The sequence below is a fragment of the Sander lucioperca genome, chromosome 2 (assembly GCF_008315115.2).
Source record: "Sander lucioperca isolate FBNREF2018 chromosome 2, SLUC_FBN_1.2, whole genome shotgun sequence".
In the NCBI taxonomy this organism is placed as follows: Eukaryota; Metazoa; Chordata; class Actinopteri; order Perciformes; family Percidae; genus Sander; species Sander lucioperca.
In genome coordinates, this window is record NC_050174.1 from 15,136,019 (window position 1) to 15,158,352 (window position 22,334).

General features: G+C 41.1%; 1 protein-coding gene across 5 annotated transcripts in view; it reads left to right on the forward strand.

The window, feature by feature from the left end:
• pip5k1bb (phosphatidylinositol-4-phosphate 5-kinase, type I, beta b) overlaps positions 1 to 22,334 on the forward strand; it is a 38,462-nt gene that overhangs the window by 10,039 nt on the left and 6,089 nt on the right. Inside the window, exons 2-14 of one of the 5 annotated variants that reach the window (XR_004106636.2) lie at positions 2,788 to 2,892; positions 3,019 to 3,087; positions 3,946 to 4,076; positions 6,889 to 7,006; positions 10,713 to 10,865; positions 11,304 to 11,603; positions 17,106 to 17,308; positions 17,656 to 17,739; positions 18,578 to 18,626; positions 18,753 to 18,837; positions 19,812 to 19,970; positions 20,241 to 20,330; positions 20,876 to 21,530. Coding sequence is in view for 4 of the 5 variants with exons in the window: in XM_035993972.1 (XP_035849865.1) it covers positions 3,019 to 3,087; positions 3,946 to 4,076; positions 6,889 to 7,006; positions 10,713 to 10,865; positions 11,304 to 11,603; positions 17,106 to 17,308; positions 17,656 to 17,739; positions 18,578 to 18,626; positions 18,753 to 18,837; positions 19,812 to 19,970; positions 21,664 to 21,790 (1,478 nt within the window). In the remaining variant the exon portion in view is untranslated. Of the gene's footprint in view, positions 1 to 73; positions 94 to 955; positions 975 to 2,787; positions 2,893 to 2,999; positions 3,088 to 3,945; positions 4,077 to 6,888; positions 7,007 to 10,712; positions 10,866 to 11,303; positions 11,604 to 17,105; positions 17,309 to 17,655; positions 17,740 to 18,577; positions 18,627 to 18,752; positions 18,838 to 19,811; positions 19,971 to 20,240; positions 20,331 to 20,875; positions 21,531 to 21,663; positions 21,791 to 22,334 lie in introns of those variants that run through there. The other 4 variants (XM_035993962.1, XM_031309010.2, XM_035993972.1 and 1 more) reach the window with 4 other exon arrangements.

Sequence of the window (22,334 nt, forward strand, 5' to 3'; positions counted from 1 at the left end):
GTGTTTGTTTGAAGGGTGAGTTTCTGACAAGGGCGTGTGAACGAGCAGGAAGAGAGTTGTTTAGGAACAGAGACTGACGGAGAGAAGAGCTAAGTAAGTAAAGTTTATTTATATGGCACATTTTAAGAGCAGAAGCCACAAAGTGCTTCATAAGTAGGAAAGATAAAGTTGACCAAGTCTTGGGTTTTTTGGGACAAAGACACAGTCACAGGAAGAACTGTGATGAGTTTGTCAACAGCTTCGTCTTTTACATTTGTACTGGACAGTTGCTTTATCTGTGTACAGTGTATGTGTTTTTACGTGAATTCCAAACTTGACAATTGTGTGAAATGGCAGTTGACACAAAGTGTGTTTGTCCTTATTTCATCAAAATTTGTCTCTGGTCACAATTGTGCAGACATAGTGTTGCACAGTTTTACCATGACGTATGAAGTCTTTCATGATCTTGCATGACTTTCACAAAGGCACACAAACAAGCCACAACTCAACCCCTTAACACAGGCCAGTTCTAAGTGGTTTTCATCCAGATTTAGACTTTCAAGTATGGAGTCTCCTTTTTATTGATCAGTTGTATAATGTTACCCAGTTGGTCCTCATCAAGACCACAAAACATTCACAATCTGCCAGAGGCATTGATTTGACAGTGATCTACTTTTGTATTTATAGCTTGCAGTAATGTATTTGATACTTACAACAAGGCATCATTTTACATATGTGTAACAGTATACATGTGTTCACTTTTTTTCCTTGTTATACTTCTGTATGCCCATGGTATTTGCAATGGGAGTGTATGACAGTGGAAAAGATACAACGTTTATACTGCATTTATTTTCATCCACATATCCAACCAACTGTCTGCCTCTCTTTTGTTGAGAGTTAAACAACGGACCTGCTGTTGTTCACTGCAGCTGCAGGCCTCTCATGGATTGTTCTGGAAACAGTCTGTTGGAGCACCGGCTGGCTTGTGGAGTCAGGTGAGAGAGAGAGAGAGGGGTCCAAAAAAATCCCTTTTAACACTCACTGACACTCAGGCCAGGACTGAGCAGAGAGCCAGACAGGCTCATTAACATTCCTCGGGTTCAGCGCATGCAGCCAATCATACAGTATGATGGCTCAGGTGGATCAGCATCTCATTGCAAAGTGTTGAAGAGTATTCTGATTCATTTCTGATGACACAGCTAATGATTGATAACGGTACTTTGTTTTGTAAAGAACACGCTTTTGCCTCAGTTCCAGTCACACAATGTCATGCGGCAAACATGATCTTTTCACTCAGGATGAGCTAACAAGTTTCATGTGACCATATGTGTTTGTGTTCCTTCCGAAGAGGGGAACACAAAAGACTGAATATTATTTTTAAGGCGATAGAGAAGGTATAAATAAACAAAAACAAATATCTGTAGTTGAGAGGGGTGCTTACAGATAGAATGCACCACCATTGGTGTTGCCTCTTTGTTTTTAGCAACACAATAGCTCGTGCACAGATAAGGACTCAGTCTGGAGATAAGAGTTTGGAGATAACTTTTTTTTCAAATGTGTGTGTGTGTATTTATCTGAAGACACAATTCTCCTTGTGAAGACTATTTTTAAACATGGCTACAACATATTTGGTGCTTTTATATATTTATATTTGGAGTATTGCACCCTGCAGCATTGTAACTTAGTTATAGTAGTAGTGTAGCTGGTAGTAAGACTTTTAAAATATAAGTGTTTCATAGTGTGTTTATATTCTGTGATAGATTCTGATTTGATGTGTTGCTGCTCACCAAGCAGGTATCTGGAGGACATGGCGCCACTGATGAAGCAGAAAGACATTTGACTTATGGCTCTGAGAACTGCAGGTGCATTTATATGTAGGTGGGGCGTAGACTGCAGGCTTGCCAGAGCTTATCAGACAAAGTCCAAATTCTCCCGGTGTTTCTATTAAGCCACTACTCCTTGTCTGTGTCCATGTTTTTCCCACTCACTCAGAGGACACACACTTATGACACAGTGTCATTGACTTGTGTCACATGTGCCTTTTCTCTGGAGAGTGAAGGAGTGAAACAGGAGGAAAGCGCACACAAAAATAGTAATGAGGGAAGGAATGAGAGTGACCGGGAGTGGTGCAGTCAAATTCATGCAGAACATATGAGGAAATGTTTTTGTGGCTCAGTAAGGAATTGGTTGTGCTGTGTGCTGGCCAGCGCCAGCAGATTGCGTTCAGCCCCAGGGCTACACCTCATACATACACACTCTGCAGCTCTGCTTCTTTATGAGGTGTTACTTATCCAATGCACACACATGGCCTGGAATATGGAAGAAATTACCAAAAAAAGAAGTTAGAGAAGAGGAGGAAGGAGGGAGGTGCCAGTAAATGTTTTAGTACTGTATAGTGTGTTTCATACATCTGCATAGTGTGATTTTTGAAGCGACAGCTAAATTGACAATCAGGATTGTATTGTTCTACAAAACAAGACTAATAAAAAGAGTTGGGATGGTTACTGCACACCCATGAATAAACATTTCATGAGTGAGTGTCAAAGCAGAAATCTCTTGCTGGAGTTCAACAATGAGTTTAGAAATAGACTAAATTGCCTCTCCAATCAGGCAGAGATTAACAGGAGAGTGATGGCATTAAAGTGGCCTCAAACATATCGCAGCTTATCAAGGAGTCTTTGCTGGTCAACATGTTCCATCCCATCCTCAGTCACATCTTAACTTGGAGCACATTGGAGGCTGTGAGCGTTTCCCCCCCCTCCCGTTTTTATTGTGTTATTAACTCTTTGTGCGTCTGTTCTCTTTCAGAGGGTCCGCTGACGGATCCAAACCTTCTCATGTTTGCTCAAGCTGACAATCAAGAGATGTCGCCCTGATTGCTGTTTTGTCGGGCACCGCTTTTCATTAGGCAAGGTAAGTTTGTGCTATTGATTTTTTATAGACCACATTTATAATGGAAATGCCAATTTTATGTTGTGGAATTAGAACAGTAATTTTACTTTATCACAACTTTATTTCAGTTCTTTGCGTCTCTTTCAGATGTCAACCACAACAGAAAATGGGATGGGAGGGCCTTGGAGCACAAGCAGAGAGAAAACATACAAAAAGGTAAAAGTATGACTATTCATACAAGAGCTTCACTGCGTTTGGTTTTATTTGCCTCTTAAGACGAATGTTAACCTGTTTGCACAACATTTATTTTGGAATGCCGCTGTTTAGAGCCAACAAGTCCAAAAGGTCTTTACTTCTGAGCCTGTGAGTCACATGAGTCCTTATAAATGTCCTTCTACAGCACAAAATGTCCTGAACCCTGCCAGGGCCGGCTGCCAGAGATCAGTCAAGTGCTGGTCACACTTGTTTTTTTTCCTCTTTTTTTTTTTAAACTTTAAACGTCACTGCTTATGGCAGCATTTCTTAAGATGTCACATTACAAGGCTCTCCACAGTGGCTACCACTGTTCAGGTTGGGACTAAAAAGGTCTTTTTCTGGTGGCTACCCACGCAACTAGTGTGTTTATTTCCCGGCCTTTTTGGGGTTTTAATGTATTTAGTGTGTGGAAGTTATACTACAAAATTGTACTATACAGTACAAAAGTCATGTACTTTAATGTCTCAATGTACGGCCTGATTTCTTGATTCTGATGCCATCTACTACATGTATGCCAAAGTTTGAATTGTGAAAATAATTTGTTATATTAAACTAAAGTCTTTAAATGAAATATGAAAATGGCTCGAACAGAAGGGTTATTGCTTTCGGGCTTTTTTTTATTTTATTTTTCAATCTTTTTTATATTTCACCTTTATTTTTTTATCATTAAAAAAGTAATTAAGAACAAGTTCTTATTTGCAATTTGCGGCCTGAATCATTCACATGTATATCTAATCGTGTATGTAATGGGGATTGCAGTGACAGTATGATATAATAGCCTGACTAATGGAATGTTTTCTCTTCTATGTTCCTATCTAGACAACGTCATCGGCCTTGAAGGGGGCCATTCAGCTCGGTATTGGCTATACAGTGGGCAACCTCACCTCCAAGCCTGACAGAGATGTGCTTATGCAAGACTTCTATGTGGTGGAGAGTGTCTTTCTTCCCAGGTCAGTGTTATGTAGCGTCAACCCACACAGACATGTATACATACCTTCATACTTGCGCACACAGCTTCTATACACCGGAAGACATCTTCTAAAATTTTCTTTTGCATAAGCTCAAGGTTATTGGTCTACAAGAGCCAGTGAAATGAGGACTGTTTCATTAAAAAAACAGATTATTTGTAGGTGGTAACAGGCTGCTCTTTGGCTGTGACAGTTTTCTGACTCTGCAAAGTGAATGAATGGAAAGCGACTGAAGAGTGTCTGCCTGCTCAAATATTATATGTCTGGGTTTTGTATTAAAGACATTTAATAAACTATTCTTAATCATGCTCAGTAGAAACTGCCGGCACTGGACATCCAGTCCAAAGAAATGATGCTGCTTCCACAAACTGCCACCGTCATCGTTTATCAACAGTGAATTTTGCTAGTCTAAGTCATGATGCAGGGATAAAACTATTCTAGTGGATTATGTGAAGAACTGTGAAATCAGCTTACTGTGTGCCTCTTACTGCCACAGTGCAAAACATATGTCAGTGTGGCCGCTCGGTCGTCTCAGGCTGTCTTCACAATCACATCATCAGCTTAAAGAGACTTTTGACATAATCCAAAACAGACCCAGCACTTCTTTAAAAGTGGGATTTAGTGACTTAGGTATTCACACATGCATTAATGCACAGTTGATGCTCAGACATACTGTATCTATTTAGTTTTTGTTTTTTTTGTTTTTACAATTAATCACAATGCCACCTAATAACACAGTAGAAAATACAGTCAGTTTAGAGGATGTTATCATTTGGTGTTAGCTATATGGATTGTTTTTTATTTAAAAATTAGGATTTGTATAAAAAAAACATTGCTGAAAAACGCTAAATGCTAAATGTGTTCACTAGGATCATTCAAGCTTCAGGAAGAGAATTGTAGTCCTACCAGGAAATAGTTTGTGGTTTACTTTTGAGATGCTGCACCAGGATATGCAAACTCATTATGTTTCATGCAAACCTGGTCTTGGCACGCACATAGACATTTTACTGCTGGGCAACCAAATCCAAACATTACTCTTTGTTTCCGTGCCTACAGTGATGAGTGTTTAAAAAAAACCTGCTGTTGCTTTGCTGAGATAGTGAAGTACAAAACATCAATAGTTTCAAGCGAGTCTATTACATCAGCCTCAATCTGCACTCCGCAATGTCAATCCTTTTCACATACGGGTGAAATAAAACAAAAGGTGGAGTAATCTTCAGGGTCAGCCACCTGAAATAAAAAAGATCAGGACTACATGGTTAGGAAAATATAAATTACAGAAGCCACAACAAGAAAAACATAATCAGCAGGAAGAGATGTCTTATATCTGGCATGTGACATAACCGTTTCCCTCTTTATTCTCTTTACTGTCTCCAAGTGTTTCTGTTCTGTTCTGTAATTGCACACAAACACAAACCCCTCTCTTTCTTTTCACTGACAGTATCCTGAGAGAGCGGCTGAGTACGGAGACGGCTCTCGGATGCTTTTATCTTCCACTCACCACTCTTCTTCCTCTTGTTGTTGCTCCTCTCTGGAGGGTTTTTCACTGTTGTTTGTCCTGTCAGTCTAGTTTTGGATGATTGGAGATGTTGCAGACCGCTTTGACTCCCACACAAGCATGCACGCAGACACACACACACACACACACACACACACACACACACACACACACACACACACACACACACACACACACAGTTTTTTGTTTCTCAGTGCATGCACAACAACCAGCACATCTTTTACGAGGCACACACACACACACACACGCACACACACACACACACACACACACACACACACACACACACACACACACACACACACACACACACACACACACACAGATGGCTCTCTGATTAGATTGAATGAAACATTTCCAGGTGCTGTGTGTTGTTAAATGGTTTCCATGCGAGGCGTATGTTACAGACTCATAGACTGTCAGTCATTGATGATAGATAATTGTTGTTGTCACACTAAACAGAGCGTTCAGATTTCATTGAAGTGTAATCACAGGTATCGTGTTACACAGCAGGGCCTTGCTGTTGCTGTATCCCATTACCGATATAGCAGCAGCACAAAACAACAACATGGTAGCCTCTTCACCCAGAAAACCATCCAAGTACTCAGAATATTAACCAGATTTAGAGGCGCTTTGGAAAGCACAACCCTTTTTTAACCTACGTCTTGTAGATTTACGGTCAGTGTGATTGATTTCAATGAGTTTATGTGATGAAAGACTCGATGGATGACTCATGCTAACCTTATCAGACGTACTTACTCCTGTGTGGTGGTGTCAGCGCTGGGACACAGGTTACAAAACAGGCTTGTCCTTGTCAAAGCCCATCTGAGAATGTCAGGTTTCACAGCCCAGTGAAATCAACAACAAAAAATGTAGGTTATTTGTGTGTTGTTTTTTTATTTTTACATTTTCCCTTTCTCCCCTTCAGTCAAAGCTCATGTGTTCTGTGGTATTGTTTGGATGCAGTAATCAGAGCCACCTTCAGTCTCCAGGCGAATAACTCTATACGGGCCAGCTTTCCAACACAATGCTGGTGAATTTGAGTTCCCAAGGATAACTTAACTGAAGCCCGTTCATGCATGGGTGGAGCACATTACAAGAAAGTCAATAGCCCAGGCACAAAGATTAGGCGTCTTTCTCCCTGGTGCTGCCTCTGTGTGACCTTGGTTTGAGAATGACATATGATATAATGTTACAGGTTTTCTTTATCCCCCCTAATGCACCATTATATGTTTTTGTTTCCTGGCATGCTTGGTTATTCATCACACATCCCAGTGAGGGAAGCAACTTGACCCCAGCACATCACTATCCTGACTTTCGCTTCAAGACCTACGCCCCGCTGGCCTTTCGCTACTTCAGGGATCTGTTCGGCATCAAACCAGACGATTACCTGGTAAGACTAAAACCTGGCTGAGACATAACTGGTTATTATTTGTTCCACCTTCACATCATAATCCAATCATAAACTCATAATCCAGTCCTTAAATGCAGTTATTGTGCTTCGTACCAACTAATTTGCAAAATGTCATGCATGTGTGGAGGAAGGGTCAAATCAAGCATACAAATCGTATACCTAAAATAAGTCACTATGAAACATGAGATCAAATGTACCCGCTATATGTTAAGGGGGTTACCCCGAAAAAACGACTTGAAGGAATTATAAAGAAATTAAAGTTTGATATTTTGGGAAACACGCTTATTCACAGTGACTTCTCAGCTTGTTGCCTGGCCCAGAAGTCACTGCCAAGAAATAGCCCTACACATAACCCCACGTAAAACAACAAATTATGTTTTTTACACTCCCGTTTTTGTATGAATTACACAAACAAAAACGTGTTAGTCAGTGAGCTTTTAGAGGAGCTAATATCCGGATTTCGTCGTCTTCAGACAAAGCCAGGCTAGCTGTCATACCCTGTTTTCAGTCTTTATGCTAAGCTAAGCTAACTGCCAGCTGGCTGTAGCTTTATATCTAGTGGACAGATATGAGAGCGGTATCAATCATCTTATCTAGCTCTCCATAAGAACGTGAATAAGCGTATTTCCCTATTGCGCTAGCAGTTCTATCTATCAGTGTGTCTCCAACAACATTGTTGAAAACCTCTCTGGTGCAAGCAAATACTCTATGCTGAACCACACACACTTTATTTCTGATAGTAGTTTTGTTTTCTAATTTTTTATTTTTTTTTAAATATAGTGAAGCAAGACATGACAGGTGAGACTAAAGCAAACAGGACATAATACATGGGGTGACATGATATTGTTAACATGACGGGGCAACACGAAACATTATATCTTATGGTGTGGGGTGTTTGTATCTGTTGTGTAGGGTTCTTGTGTGTGTGTGAGTGTGTCTTTGTGAGTGTAGAGGAGCCATAGGGGGAGAGGTTTAAAAGATAAAGAAAAAAAGAGAGAGGGAGAAAGTAATGGTACCATGGTCAGACCATTTTTGAAATGTTCCTACTTTTTTTTCCAAATTTTGGTAGCAGTGTTGTTTATGTTGTTTTGTTATGGAGACAGTGATTACCCTCCTTTAGCCGCGCCCAGGCCCTGGGGAGGAAGCTGGCTGTTGGTCATGCTCTGTTGCCCCTTTGCCCAGCCTGAACAGCCCTCTGACCCATTGGGAGAGAGCCTGCTCATGTATATACATACATACAGTACATACATACACATACATATGTATGTATGTATGTATGTATGTACAAACACATCATTTTGTTAGGGCATCAGGCCACCCCAGTAGTTTGCTCAGTAGTTATTTGTCCTCATGAACAGTTGAATCTGATTTTGTTTCATTGCGTCTATGTGTGCAAAACACAAATAGAAAAACGACTATTACTCCCATAAACAAGAGACAATGACCTCCTGGTTGTCTTTCTCCTGAATTACTTCCCATTGCCTGAATACTAATCTTCCACCACAGTGTGTACCTAAATGTGACAGAATTCAACGTGTATTTTATTGAGCAGTGGGCGGGTAATGCCACACACCATCTGTGCAGGGGAAAGACAAGATGGGAGGATGAAGTTGAGGCAAAACACAACACAACAGATATTGGAGCTAATGACTGAGCTAACGGAGCGCGCCCTCATTACGACACCTTTAACCAGCTCCCAGTGCTGAATGAAATCAGCAGTTGATTCTGTGATTTCCCAGCACATTAAGACACAAACACAGACTGAAAAATAGATAAAGAGAAATAGAGTCATGTTTTTAAAGAGATTCTCATGGACTTTTTCAACAGAAACATTTTGGTGAATCATGTTTCAGTCTGTAAAAATATTCTCAGACTAAAACCTTGGATGTCTAATATCACTCACGGGCCGTGTTCAAACACCTCTGTCGAAGCCCTTGTTTATGTGCTCTACATGCTTTCCTGTATGTTTGTTTAATTTGCTGCTCATCAAAGTGTATACCTTGTTGCCATATTCATCCCTACTCTGCACGTACGGTTCTTGCTCAGAGCAAAATTAGATATTGTGTAATCTTGTTTGGGCTTTATCGTGTTATGTTGCCGTTTTCCTATTTCTGTCTACCTCCAAGCCTTTCAAAACCCCATCAGCTGTATTGTTGTTGTTTTTGGATGCCAAATTAATTTCTGCATAAGTGAAAGACAAAAGGCTCTGGAAGAGAGACAGAGACGAAATGTGACTTAGAAGGATGGCACAAAGCACAGCAGCTTAGAGGATTTACTCTTGATTGATGCCCTTGAGGTGATGGTGAATTCATTCCGACTAGGGCCCCACAGTGGAGTCTAATTAAAAGAGAGAACACACACACACACACACACACACACACACACACAGTATCATGAATGCAAATGCAATGAACCTCAGATGTGTTTGTGCTTGTAACTCAACGTGACTGCAGTAGGTCATCGTAGAAGAGTCTCTGGAGAGGTAGAGCGGATGCCTCCAGTATTTCTCCTCTCTGAACATGTTGTTCTCATAACACACCGATTAACATCTAACATTGGTCTTCAGTTATCAGCCCTCATTTTTTTTTTAGATTCAGCACAAGCAGTAATTGCTCCGTATTATCCTTTGGCTGAGGAGCTTTTGTTTCTGTCCACGTTAGTGGACAGTTGGGCTGTTTGTCAGGCACAAGAGTCAAATGTCTGTAGACTTTATTAAAGTTTGGCAGACAGTTTTGAGCTCATGTGATCCAGATCTGGTATTTCTGCCGTTAACTCAGCAGAGTGTGTTTGAACAATTAAAATAAGGTTGAGAGAGATCCACTTTCATTGACATGCTGGTAATGTACAATATATGGTCAAAAGTATGTAGATAGTCATGGACTTTTTGCTCTGGGGCTTTAATTATGGTTTTAATGATTAAAGGAAATCTCAATGCTGCAGCATATAATGATATTTTAACTGTGTACTTCCAACTTTGTGACAAAAGTTTGTGGAAGGCCCATTCCTGTTTCAACATCACAGAGCCCCTATGCACGGAGCCAGATCCATAAAGAAATGGTTTTCTGAGTTTGATGTGGAAAAACTAGACTGGCCTGCACAGAGCCTTGACCTAAACCCCATCTCACACTTTGGGGGTTCATTTTAACAGGCCGGACCTTATCGCCTAACATCAGTGTCTTACCTCATTGATGCTCTTGTGGCTGCAGCAAGGCACCAGAATGCGTGAAAAGCATTCACAGCTATTATAGCTGCATATTGACGATTTTGGAATTATGTTTAGCAATCACATATCAATGTAACATCCGGGTGTATTCTTACTTTGTTTGGGTGCCTACATAATTTTGCCCACATGGTGTAAAAGAAGCCACTAAAACAAAACAAATAAAAAAAAAAAAACTAGTTGCTCTTATATAACCAACTTACTGTAAATACCCCAAGGCCTGTAAAGATTTGCTACACACTGTTCTTCCAGCACTAAATAAACAAAAGATGCCTGTGGTGTAGAATCTTTATTTTATCATGTTTTCCATATAAACTTTAAATAGTGTATTTTTTCTTCTTCTGTATAATAGTGTATGTGTTTAGTGATGTCTGGATGTGTTCCAAGTGGAGCTGTTTCCTAGAAGTTTAACCTCTGTTTCATGTAAAATATTAAACCGTTTTGTGTATGTTTTTCCTTCCTCAGTACTCCCTCGTAAATGAGCCTCTAATTGAGCTGACCAATCCGGGGGCCAGCGGCTCTCTATTCTACCTAACCAGCGATGACGAGTTCATCATTAAAACCGTCCAGCACAAAGAGGCCAAGTTTCTCCAGAGATTACTACCTGGATACTATATGGTGAGACACTTAAAGTTTCTTCCTGAGTTCTCCAGCACCTGGTGAGGTGGCAAAACTCCACTTCTGAGTGTTAAATGGGTGTCTAAAACCCTCTTAGTGTTGAATTTGAAGAGATCACTTAGTAGATGCTTAAGTGGCATAAATGAGATGCAGTGAAAGTTCTCATTAGCTCCAGCTGTAGGGCACCATCAGACTGAAAAGCATCTCAGTCAAGGGGATGGAGGACACTTTGGATACATGCACAGAAGTCAAACATTTGATCATTTTGCTCGCTTATTCATTTCTTTAACTTAATTAAAATGTGAGACCTCTTGCACCCATAGTGGCTTTAACCTCACAATTCTTTAAACTGAGGAAGAGAAATGAGCCAACAAACGGTAGTAAAACATGACTGCAATAACAACTGAATTGTGACCCAAGCTGTCTTTCACTTCACAGAACCTGAACCAGAATCCACGCACGCTGCTGCCCAAGTTCTACGGACTGTACTGCATCCAGTCTGGAGGCATCAACATCCGACTGGTGGTGATGAACAATGTGCTTCCGCGCTCTGTCAAAATGCACTACAAATACGACCTGAAGGGATCCACTTACAAGAGACGAGCATCCAGGAAAGAGAGAGAGAAGGCCTGTCCGACTTACAAAGACCTGGACTTCCAGGACATGCATGAAGAAGGGCTTTACTTTGACACAGAGACGTACAACAACCTAATGAAGACCCTGCAGAGAGACTGTCGGGTACGTGGTTTTAGCAGTGTGTGGAGCGAGCGATTTTGTGTGCTCATTCTTGTCTCTCTCTGTTCATTGGATTGGCAAAGTCATACCAAAACAGGAAGGCCACTATTATTCCATAAAAGAAAGCTGTGCAACAAACAAAAATAAAGTCTAGGATCAGGTCATTTTTGTTTCATTATCAGAATACTTTCCTTCAAAATGCCATTTCTGTTGAATTATCATGCCTTCATTCCTTTGCTAAACATTTTGACCTGTGGTGCAGTGCCACATGGACATTACATCTTGTGCCATATCAGAGCTTAGAGCAGATTGCTTTTTAACCTGGGAATGGAAGCTTAAACACATGCAGCTCTATCAATCAACCACATTGTGTACTAGTTCAGGGCAATGAGTGTGCATCTTAGATGGGAAACATTTTTTGGAACATTTTAATTTGCCATGTGTTTACCAATAGGACTGCATTGTGTTTCCACTGTGTGTTCAGTCTAAGCTCTCAATTTGCCCTCGGCTCCTTTTCCCCGTCTCTGCGCTACAATGTTTCAGTACATGACAGCTCTCCAAACACTGAATGTGATTAAGACATGATCCTGGTAGCGTGAGAGACTCAGAGCTCTATCCAAAGATAGTCCTCTAATCGAAAGGCTTGCATTCTTCTCTATTTTAACGCAGAGGCCCAGGAGACAGTCTCCTGGATCGTTGGAGTTTAAGTATTTCACTGCTTTTAGAAGTGTAAAAATAGACAACAGCAAACAAAATTAGTTATCTGAAATTGCCCAGACTTCAGAATTTCATATCCTTTTTGTCTACATTGCGTCAGTGTCAATGAAATTGTTTGTAAAAAAAAAAAAACAGCCTAGCAGTGGAGACTGAAGAACCATGTACAATACATTTTTCAGATTTTGCTGACTTGTTTGCGCACCACAATTATAATGCAAGAAACTAGCCTCCAGGCTTTAAAAAGCAAAAGAACCAGAACAGAAGAGCTGAATTGCTGATTTGCTTGTCCTCTGCCTCTAAAATAGCAACAACTGAGATAATGTGGCTCCTAGACCACAGAGTTATGTGCTAAATGTCAAATAAATCTGCAGATGGATTGATGAACCGTAAACCATTGCTAGCTTTATGGGTGATGACAATGTGACTTCCAGACACTGATTTAATGTGTTTTACCCTTACAGTGGCAGGTTAATGATGGGGTTTAAAGCCCCCTGGGTTGTAATCCCATTTGTTCTGGTTGACATACAGTAACTTCACCACACACACACACACACACACACACACACACACACACACACACACACACACACACACACACACACACACACACACAAAGCGTCTCCATGGGTCCATGCTCTGACATTCAACGTGGACTCTGACCAAGATATTACTGTAAGTTTGGACCCAGAGACCAGAAGGAAAGACTTTCTGCTGGACCTGACAGACCTGGCAACTCTGCATGACACTATTCAGCTATCATCTTAATTACTTCCATTACACCAGCCTTAACTTAAAAGTTTTATCGCCAATCTGTGATTGATGGCACATGGAATTGAGTTAGCGGTAATCAGCAGTGTAATGCTGTGGTATAAGCTTGTTTGGCACTAGAGCACTCTTCTCTCCTTGGCTCTCCTGTGTGCTGCTGAAAAGCAAATTTTACACTACACATGAAATGACATGACTTTCATTAGGGTTAATCTGATGGTTCTGCTACACTAGTTTGTGGTTTAGTGTTTCTCTTTTGGGAAAGTGGATTCCAGAAAAGCTGTTTGAACAGGTGTGAACAACTGTTGCTTTCCCACCCTTTAATTAAAACAGTATCTCGATCACAAGCTTTTGCACAAACCTGGGTCTTTTGATGTTTAGAGAAAGATTACCAAAAATACAAAGGCATTTCAAATTATCTCCTCAGGTTATGGCCCTTCTCATCATCATTAACCAATATGCTTACTTTGTCGATATCCTCTATTTTCTTTTTAATGTTTTCTTAAGCAGATTGCAGCCAGAATGGCAGTGCTTCCTTTACATAACCGCACATTCACATTTACAACCTTGCCCCAACGGACCCAGGACATGCACTGTCTACCCGCTATGTGTGCATGTACAGGCCTCTGTGTGCCACATTTTGCATGTATAAAGTCTATGGTGTGGTATGTATGTCTGTATCTATGGAAGTGAGACTGTTGAGCAACAACTGTGCTGTACAGTTTGTTATTGTCCTGGGTTCCTGCGCTCGCCTCCTGAGCGGGAAACAAAGTGCCTTCTAAGCAGAATCGTTGTCCATTTCCATGAGTAAGCAGCTAACCCCTTCACCCCAGGAGAGGCTGCGGACCAAAACACAGAGGAGGGGTTGGCAGAAGCTAAGCAACAGGGGGTGAGGGACTGGGTGTGCGGAGAATGAAAGTACATGTGGTGAAAAATACATTTTAGCTATTTTTCTGGTGCTTTGACTGTTGGGATTTCTATTTGATGGGAATGTGGGAGGTCAGAGTTGAGTTGAAGCAGAAAGTGATGAAACAAAGAGGAGGATGAGCAATGTGTTTGAGGGAATCCAATATTTCTGCTATGTGGGACACTGCTAGGGCAACAGGGTACGCTTTCTTCCTTTTAAGTCTACTCTCTTCATTACTCTGCAGCTCCCCTGATACTCCCCAAATGCCAAAATAACACAAGCATTAATAATTCATGTTGGACTGTAACTGTAACTGAGAGCGTGAGAGAGAGAGGGTTTATTGGAGCATGAGTGTGTGTTTGTACCGTTCTGGTGCTGGCTGTGCGTTTGTAATTTGATGAGACAGACATAAGGATGATAGTGATGCTGATGAAGATGGCAAGCTGTTGAGACAGTGTTGTTCACAGCACAGTGGACAGTTGAGACCTCGTCATGTTGGGGACAGCCCAAGCCAAATGACATCTACGTACCGTCTTAATTCTGTTTGAGAATTTGTGAAATAGGACTCCTTTGATTGCACACACAAACAAATGCAGAAATAATAATTCAGACAATGAAGGCATGCATTCTTGGACAATAATGGGTTGCATAGCAGCCAGTGTAGCCAATCATAAACAACCACTTACTGTATAGCTCCCCCTCTTCTCAGCCATGGGATCCTGTGACAACAATGGTTTCTCTCACTCTCAGCAGCTGAAAACCAAGGCCCTGACCTTGCAGTCAGAAGTCTTCAACAGTGTCCTTTACCACATTCACTACACATGGCTAAACCTGTTAATTACACAGGTCTGAAACTGATAATTATTTTCCATTATCGAATAATCTGCTGATTATTTTCTCTAGTAATTGACTCATTTCTTGGTCTATAAAATTTCAATAAATTGTGATAAACTGCTTTTTTAATTTTCAAAAGCCCATGGTGATGTCTTGTCTTGTTAATAAATGTGAAACGGCGTACTTTGATTCCTATTATATGAGATCACAACATGCAGGAATAAGTGATTACAATTAATAATATTATAGACAAGAGGTGTTGCTTTTGGAGCAAGTTTTATCAGGAACAGAAGAAGAAAAAAAGATGCCAAAATCTAGACATTTTGTGGAACTTCTTAATTAAAGGCAAAAACAGTCACTTATCAAGTCTGTGTCTTTACACAAATGACAAAATGAAAAGCCACTTGTCTATAATCCGATATGTTGTGTCATGGGTAGCAGGTTGTACTTATTAATTATAGATACTTTAGCAGGAATATTCCTGAGATTGTAACTCAGAGTCAGCGTATACTTGGGGTGAGTGATCCAGCAGGGCTACATAAAGGAGTATAAGAGACTCTGTGTTCTGTCTATTGAGCAGGCAGACTCAGATTTAAGAAAGCTTGCTGTGTATTAGTGTCACTGCAAAGTGGGGCACGCCAGTGAACACTATGGGGAGCTCTACAGCCCTAGATGGGTGGAGGGCTTCAGGGTGGAATACACTGAGAAACATCAGAGATTTGTTAAAATCAGGGAATGCTGTGACAAGGATTAACACATTCACTGTGAGAAAACTGTATTTGAAATGAGAGCAGAGGGCAAGTTGCTCAGGGGAGAAACCCAGACTTGGCAGCTATTGCCTCTAAGTAGTATTCCTCTCCACAAAGTGATTATTGATTAATTTTCTCTGCCTATACATACATTATTTTTCAAAATCCAAAGAAAATCTTTTGCACAAACAACCACAGAAATGCAGCGCTTTTCTCTCTGCTGTGATGGTTTGATTGTTTGCCTGGGAAAGCTGGGGTCCGGACACAGTGATGGCCTTCTGTAGGCAGCCTGGTGTGTGTGGCTCTATGCAAAATTGCTGCAGTTTGAATAGGCTGTGGGAGTTCTAGTGAAAGGATGCAAATCGTTGATATGTAAAAGGCAACGCTCAGACAAAAGCCCCAGTGTTTGAGTCGGTCATTAAATTTATATCTGTGTTTGTGTGTTTGACTTTATACTTCAGCAGTTTCTATTACAGATACAAACTGGATTAACAACTAACACTAATAATATATTCTTTGCCCATGCATTGAAAATGACTTATCTAGGGAGATATAAGAGGAAGTTTTACGTCAACTTCAAAACATTGGTCCCGCATTCTTAACAGAAATAGGCCAGTTTTCTCTGGATTCTGGGTCACAGCTCTCTTTGATTATATCAGTAGTTGTTTTTTTTATTGCTTGCAATCCTATTAGGCTTAGGAATGGAGTGTAAGTGAGAATGCCCAAGACAAAAAATTATGAACTTTTTATCAGGCTTGTCACTATGTTGTGTTTTTGGCAGGTTTTTCTCAAGCCTGGCTTTCCCTAACTTCTAAACTTCCTCTTTGTGGCTTTTAATCAGTAAAGATACATACATTAAAGCTGTATGACAGAGGGTTTATCAAGAGTTCTATGATGCTCAGAAAATACCTTTCACCTCTCCCTTTCTGATAACTCATGCTTTCTTTGCCACACCATTGTATACCCTTCATTATTCAAGTCAGGAATTATAAACCAATACAGTAACTGTTTTTTCCAGTCTACAGTAGGTCATACAGTAATTTAAGCCTGGCTACCTGGCATTGACCCTGATCCCATTCCCAGATCAAGCTCTTGCCTCTTTCTCTACCCTTGTCTTGCCATGACTGCTACACTCGAGCACAAGGAGACATGAAGTTGCACAATCTCTGGGAACCTGGGCCACAGGCTCCTAAAGGTCAATGTGTTAACAATTGGCTCACTGTAGAGAAACACGTTCTTTATTTAGCTCAAAACTGGTTTACACAGAGATTTCCTTTAGCAAACACAAGGCCTTTGAGACGCTGAGGCGTGTTGCAAAAACGTTTTTGGAAAGGAAACCCAGGTGTTTTTCAAAACATTTCATAATCTCGCTATATTTACCGTCTTTGAGCTGAAGGTGAAGTCAGGAGAATAATTTATTCAGTGTTCAAACAGGTCATAGAACGTGAAATATCTTGTTGTTACGATCCGGCTTGTGCCATTTATTATCGAAGGATTGTTCTTGTAACAACTCTGTCTTGTAACTTGCCATAGGTGCTGGAGAGTTTTAAGATCATGGACTACAGCCTGCTGCTGGGTGTGCACGTCCTGGACCAGAGCCAGAGAGAGGGGGGTGAGCCAGGCCAAGCAGGGGGCGATGGGAAGAGACCTGTGGGCCAGAGAGTGCTTTACTCCACTGCCATGGAGTCCATCCAGGGAGATGGCAAGGCTGCAGAAGCCCTCACCACTGACGACACGTGAGTCGGTTCAGCTTGGAGAAAAAGCACATTATGCACACATATTTGGGCATACACACTCTGCCTCTGTCTGTGCCATAATCTCCACCTTTTCTCTCACAGACACAGTTATACAACCGTGCTCATAGCTCGCACAGGCATACTCAGACGTACACACAGTCAGGCTCTAATATAACCATAGCTACCAAAATGCAAACACAGCCACTGTTTAGCGTGTTTACAGTAATACTTATGAATGTAAATACTGTAAGTGCCTCTTTTTCCAACATTTGTGCAGTGTTTCAAGTATTGTAGAAGAAGAACAGTAGCTGTTCTCTGACTGCTGGTGTGTTTTTACTCTGTTTTAGGATGGGTGGCATCCCTGCCAAAACACACAAAGAAGAAAAGCTGCTCATCTTCCTGGGTATCATAGATATTCTACAGTCATACAGGTACTGACCTTTATGAGATTATATAAACCTGCTGTAATTTTATTTCTAATACTTGTGTTTTCTTATTATAACTGATTGATTGGATCTGTTGACTTTTGGGGCCACAAAACTCATTTATATCTGACCGTATGATCTGCAGAAATGTCTCAGTTTCTGGGAAGTAAAATGTCTCATAAATAGCCAATAAAGATGTGACAATTAGGAGGGAATGTGCATGAATAGCTAAGGACTGACTAAGGAGTATGACAGCATGGCATGACTCTCAGAGTAACTGCTTCGATTGATGTCTGCCCTACGACAAGACCTCTTAATGTTAAATTATCACCCTGCATTGATGGAAAGCCACTTTAGCTCACTCCTAAAAGGACTTTTTCTCTACCCAACATGATTTAAATGGACACAGCGGTCTATAAGTCTTCTTTATTTACACATTGATTTTTTTTCTTCTTCCTGAGAGCAAAAGTGTCGGGTGACATAGGAGAAAGCCTTTTGGCTCATCGGCTTTTCAAACTGGTGGAAATTTAAAAGCATCACATAAATCTATGTCATCCTGGTTGGTCGAGGCATTAAATGCACACAGTGTGGGCGAGATGAGATCGGGTCAGGGAGGAAGGATGAATAGTGCCAATTTGTCTCCACATATCCTGCTTGCTTCCCTCAAAGATAAGGTTACATTATTTTAAACCTTGATGTGTTTTCTGCCTAAATGCTGAAAACCTGAGTTTGTGTTGTGCCAAGAGGGAAGTGTCTCAGGTTTGATCAAGCATAAGGGGGGGGGTGTTTTTGGGTAAGTGGATACATTTGTGACAAGGCTTCTTATTGTTTTGTTTCTCCCCAGGTTCATAAAAAAATTGGAACACTCATGGAAAGCCCTGGTGTACGATGGTGTAAGTTGATCGCCTGCTCATATCTGACACTGCTGCTTTCGTGAATGAGCCTTTTATTTGGTCGCATACTCTACATACGTAGTGGCTGTCTGATAAAAGCCCTGCATTTTCTCTGCCTGTCCTCAGGATTCCGTCTCGGTGCACCGGCCTGGGTTTTATGCCAGCCGCTTCCTCAAGTTCATGAGCACGCGTGTCTTCAGGAAGACTCAGCGTAAGTCTGCAGGTTAATCATCGTCACACAGAGGGAGGGAAAAGCAGCCCACATGCAAAAACAAAACAAAGAGAAGGGGCAGCAATGGGAAGTAGGACATCCTGGCCTGATAAGAAGAGTCAATCTGTAGGCAGTTATTATTGTCTACTGCTGGGAATTTGTGTGTCACTGTAACATAATTAGATTGGTGGTAATTCACTTAAAGTAACTGGTATATTGTTTCCTTGTATTGTCCTCCTGATCACCCAGAGCATTATCTATTATTGCCTGTTATTGTCTTCTATAGTAAGCATTTGAGGCACATGATCCATTATGTGTAGAAATGAGAGCTTTGATTCAATTTCAGAATGAATTCTTTAAAATGAAGGACTTCATGTTGGTTATGTGTAAGCAATCATGTGGCTAGGTCATTCAAAACAGATTGAGTTTGTTGTTTGGCAATCCAGGAACAACAGTACATTAAAAACCACCAAGATGGATTTAAAAAAGCTTGATGTGGGCGTGGCTGTAAGTAAAATCAGGAAGTAGTTTTGGAACTTCTCATTAACATCAACTATAGTCCAATTGTTATGCAACCATGCAGGTCTCCCTGTGGAAATTAACAGGGCTGACGCAAAGTTTTGGGGACTTAGCCGTGCTATTAACCATCGCCAAGTCCCGTCAGAGGGCGATGACAGGAAAGGATTTCATTTCATGCCCTGCTTGGGAGGCAAAATGAGGATGGTTTAGGGGACACTTGGGTAATCGTCATTGTGCATACAGTTTAATGACTTCCCTGCTAATTTTGGAGGCAGAGCATTGGAGTTTCACTGTGTTTGAACATTGCTTCAGTCAGAATAATCGTCTCTTTCCACTATCTCCTCCAATTATCTTCCCTTACCCTCTTACTCTTTCTCCCTCTGCTTCCCTGGATATTTGTCTCTCTCTCTTTTTCTTTTTTTTCCCTCACTTGCTCCATCCTTTTTTCTCTGCAGCACTTCGATTCTCCCCTTCAAAGAGGACTCGTACGTCCATCCCGGCTCTGAAGTCGTACTCACAGGAGATCCTTTCATCGCAGGCAGATGAGAGGAACGAGGAGGACAGGAGGGACAGGCTGGGAGGAGCATGCAGCCTGGCCAGTCTGGACACACAAGGTACACAAAACAACTTTTTAGGAAAACCTAAACGATTATATCATAAATGCACTTGTCATTTTACCGCTATCCTCAACATGTCTCCCTCGCTGTCACTGGTTGATACCGTGTTTGGCCTTGATGGAAAGAAAACAGAGGCTACCATGTTATTAGCAGCCCATCAGATACCGAATTTGCACGTGTGTGTCCATAGGCCATGTGTAAAAAAAGAGTGTGTAGTTTTAGCTGTGTTATCCTGAAATCACTCTCATGATCCTAATCTGACCCCAGTACAAGAAAGTATGTGAATCAGCCGTTTGAGACAGGGTGAAAGTGTCTGCAATGATGTACACATTCAGCAACAGCAACATCTGACCTCTGTCACCACCAGGGCTTTCCATGAGTGTTCCAATTTTTTTATGAACCTGGGGAGAAACAATACAAGAAGAAGCCTTGTCACAAATGTATCCACTTACTCAAAAACACCCCCCCCCCCCTTATGCTTGATCAAACCTGAGACACTTCCCTCTTGGCACAACACAAACTCAGGTTTTCAGCATTTAGGCAGAAAACACATCAACGTTTAAAATAATGTAACCTTATCTTTGAGGGAAGCAAGCAGGATATGTGGAGACAAATTGGCACTATTCATCCTTCCTCCCTGACCCGATCTCACCTCGCCCACACTGTGTGCATTTAATGCCTCGACCAACCAGGATGACGTAGATTTATGTGATGCTTTTAAATTTCCACCAGTTTGAAAAGCCGATGAGCCAAAAGGCTTTCTCCTATGTCACCCGACACTTTTGCTCTCTGGAAGAAGAAAAAAAATCAATGTGTAAATAAAGAAGATTTTCAGCATTTAGGCAGAAAACACATCAAAGTTTAAAATAATGTAACCTTATCTTTGAGGGAAGCAAGCAGGATGTGTGAAGACAAATTGGGAAACAGGGGTGAGCGGAAAGAGAAGTCATGTCTTCTTTCTCTTTACAACCCAGTGCACTCCCACCAGTGTCACCAGCTGTGACGCAACATACTATAAAGCAATTTAGTTTGTTACACTTCCTGACTCTTTTTTTACGGTTACTAAATCAGTCTCAAAGAGGAAGGAGAAAATTGGTTTTACTCTGTGGAGCTGATACTCGGAAATATATGTCAGTTTTATTGGAATCATTACATCAATTAACTTCAATCAAATTCTCATGCCCTGCCTTAACTCAGTCTTTAAGCTTGTTAAAACGTTCCACAACGGAAAGCACAAAGGAATTCCATAAACAACTCTTTCTCCTTTCCTCTGGTGGATGATCCACAGGTATACAAAGCAATATTGATCATATTGATTGACTGATGGGGCATTTCTTGGTCTTCCAAGAAATTATGACTGTGTATGTCAGTGTTGGTTGATGTGTCTTCTCATTTAAAGGAGAACTCCACAGATTTTTTCCAAATAAAGTTCAGTTTACTCATCACGAGTACTACTCAGCCTGTGAAAAAAAATAATGTCTGTGCAGATCTAGAGGAGCTTTCACAAAAGTGAGAAGCCTAATCTCGGCTTGGGCTTGGAGACTACAAATTTAGGAAGAAAAAAAAACCTGCCTTACAAACTGGAGGCCTGGAGTTTGAGAGATGTTGGCGTTTACCAGACAGTAAGGGTCAGATGAAAATATAAGAATTTTTTACTGATACCACATCCATGTGAATATTTTATCCTCAGCTGTGTTTGGCTCGTACCTGCGTCCCGATCTGGTCCCTGCCAACCCGTCCTTCTACGAGGGCTCCTCAATGGGAACCATCTCCACCTCCTCCATCTTTGTCAGCGTAAACAACCAAACAGATGAGAGGTACGGTTTCTACTTGGTTTCCCTTTTCTGGTTGCTTTCATTATATCATAACACTCTGTGTTGATTTTGGGATGGAACATGTTGTATATCACCCTAAAACCATAATGCAAGGCTACTGTGTACAAAATGTAGTCTTAAGGACGAGAAGGGAGGCATGTGAATTTGCCACGGCCAACACACACATACACACAAGCACACACGTTCACACACTTTTGTGTGACATTATTGTCACCTGTGCTCTTACTGTACATCACATGGTCTTTCTTGGTCTCACTAAGACCAAGAAAGTGGATCACATCACTCCAGTTCTGAAGTCTTTACGCTGGCTTCCTGTGCCTCAAAGAATTGATCTCAAAATACTTTTGCTGGTTTATAAATCACTAAACGGCTTAGGGCCAAAATACATTTCTGATCTGCTACTACACTATGATCCACCCAGACCTCTCAGGTCTTTCTTTAAATAATTGTTAATTTCTTATACTGCACTGTCCATTTTATTCTCGTCTTTTATGTAGTGGTATTTTTGAACAAATAACACATAACA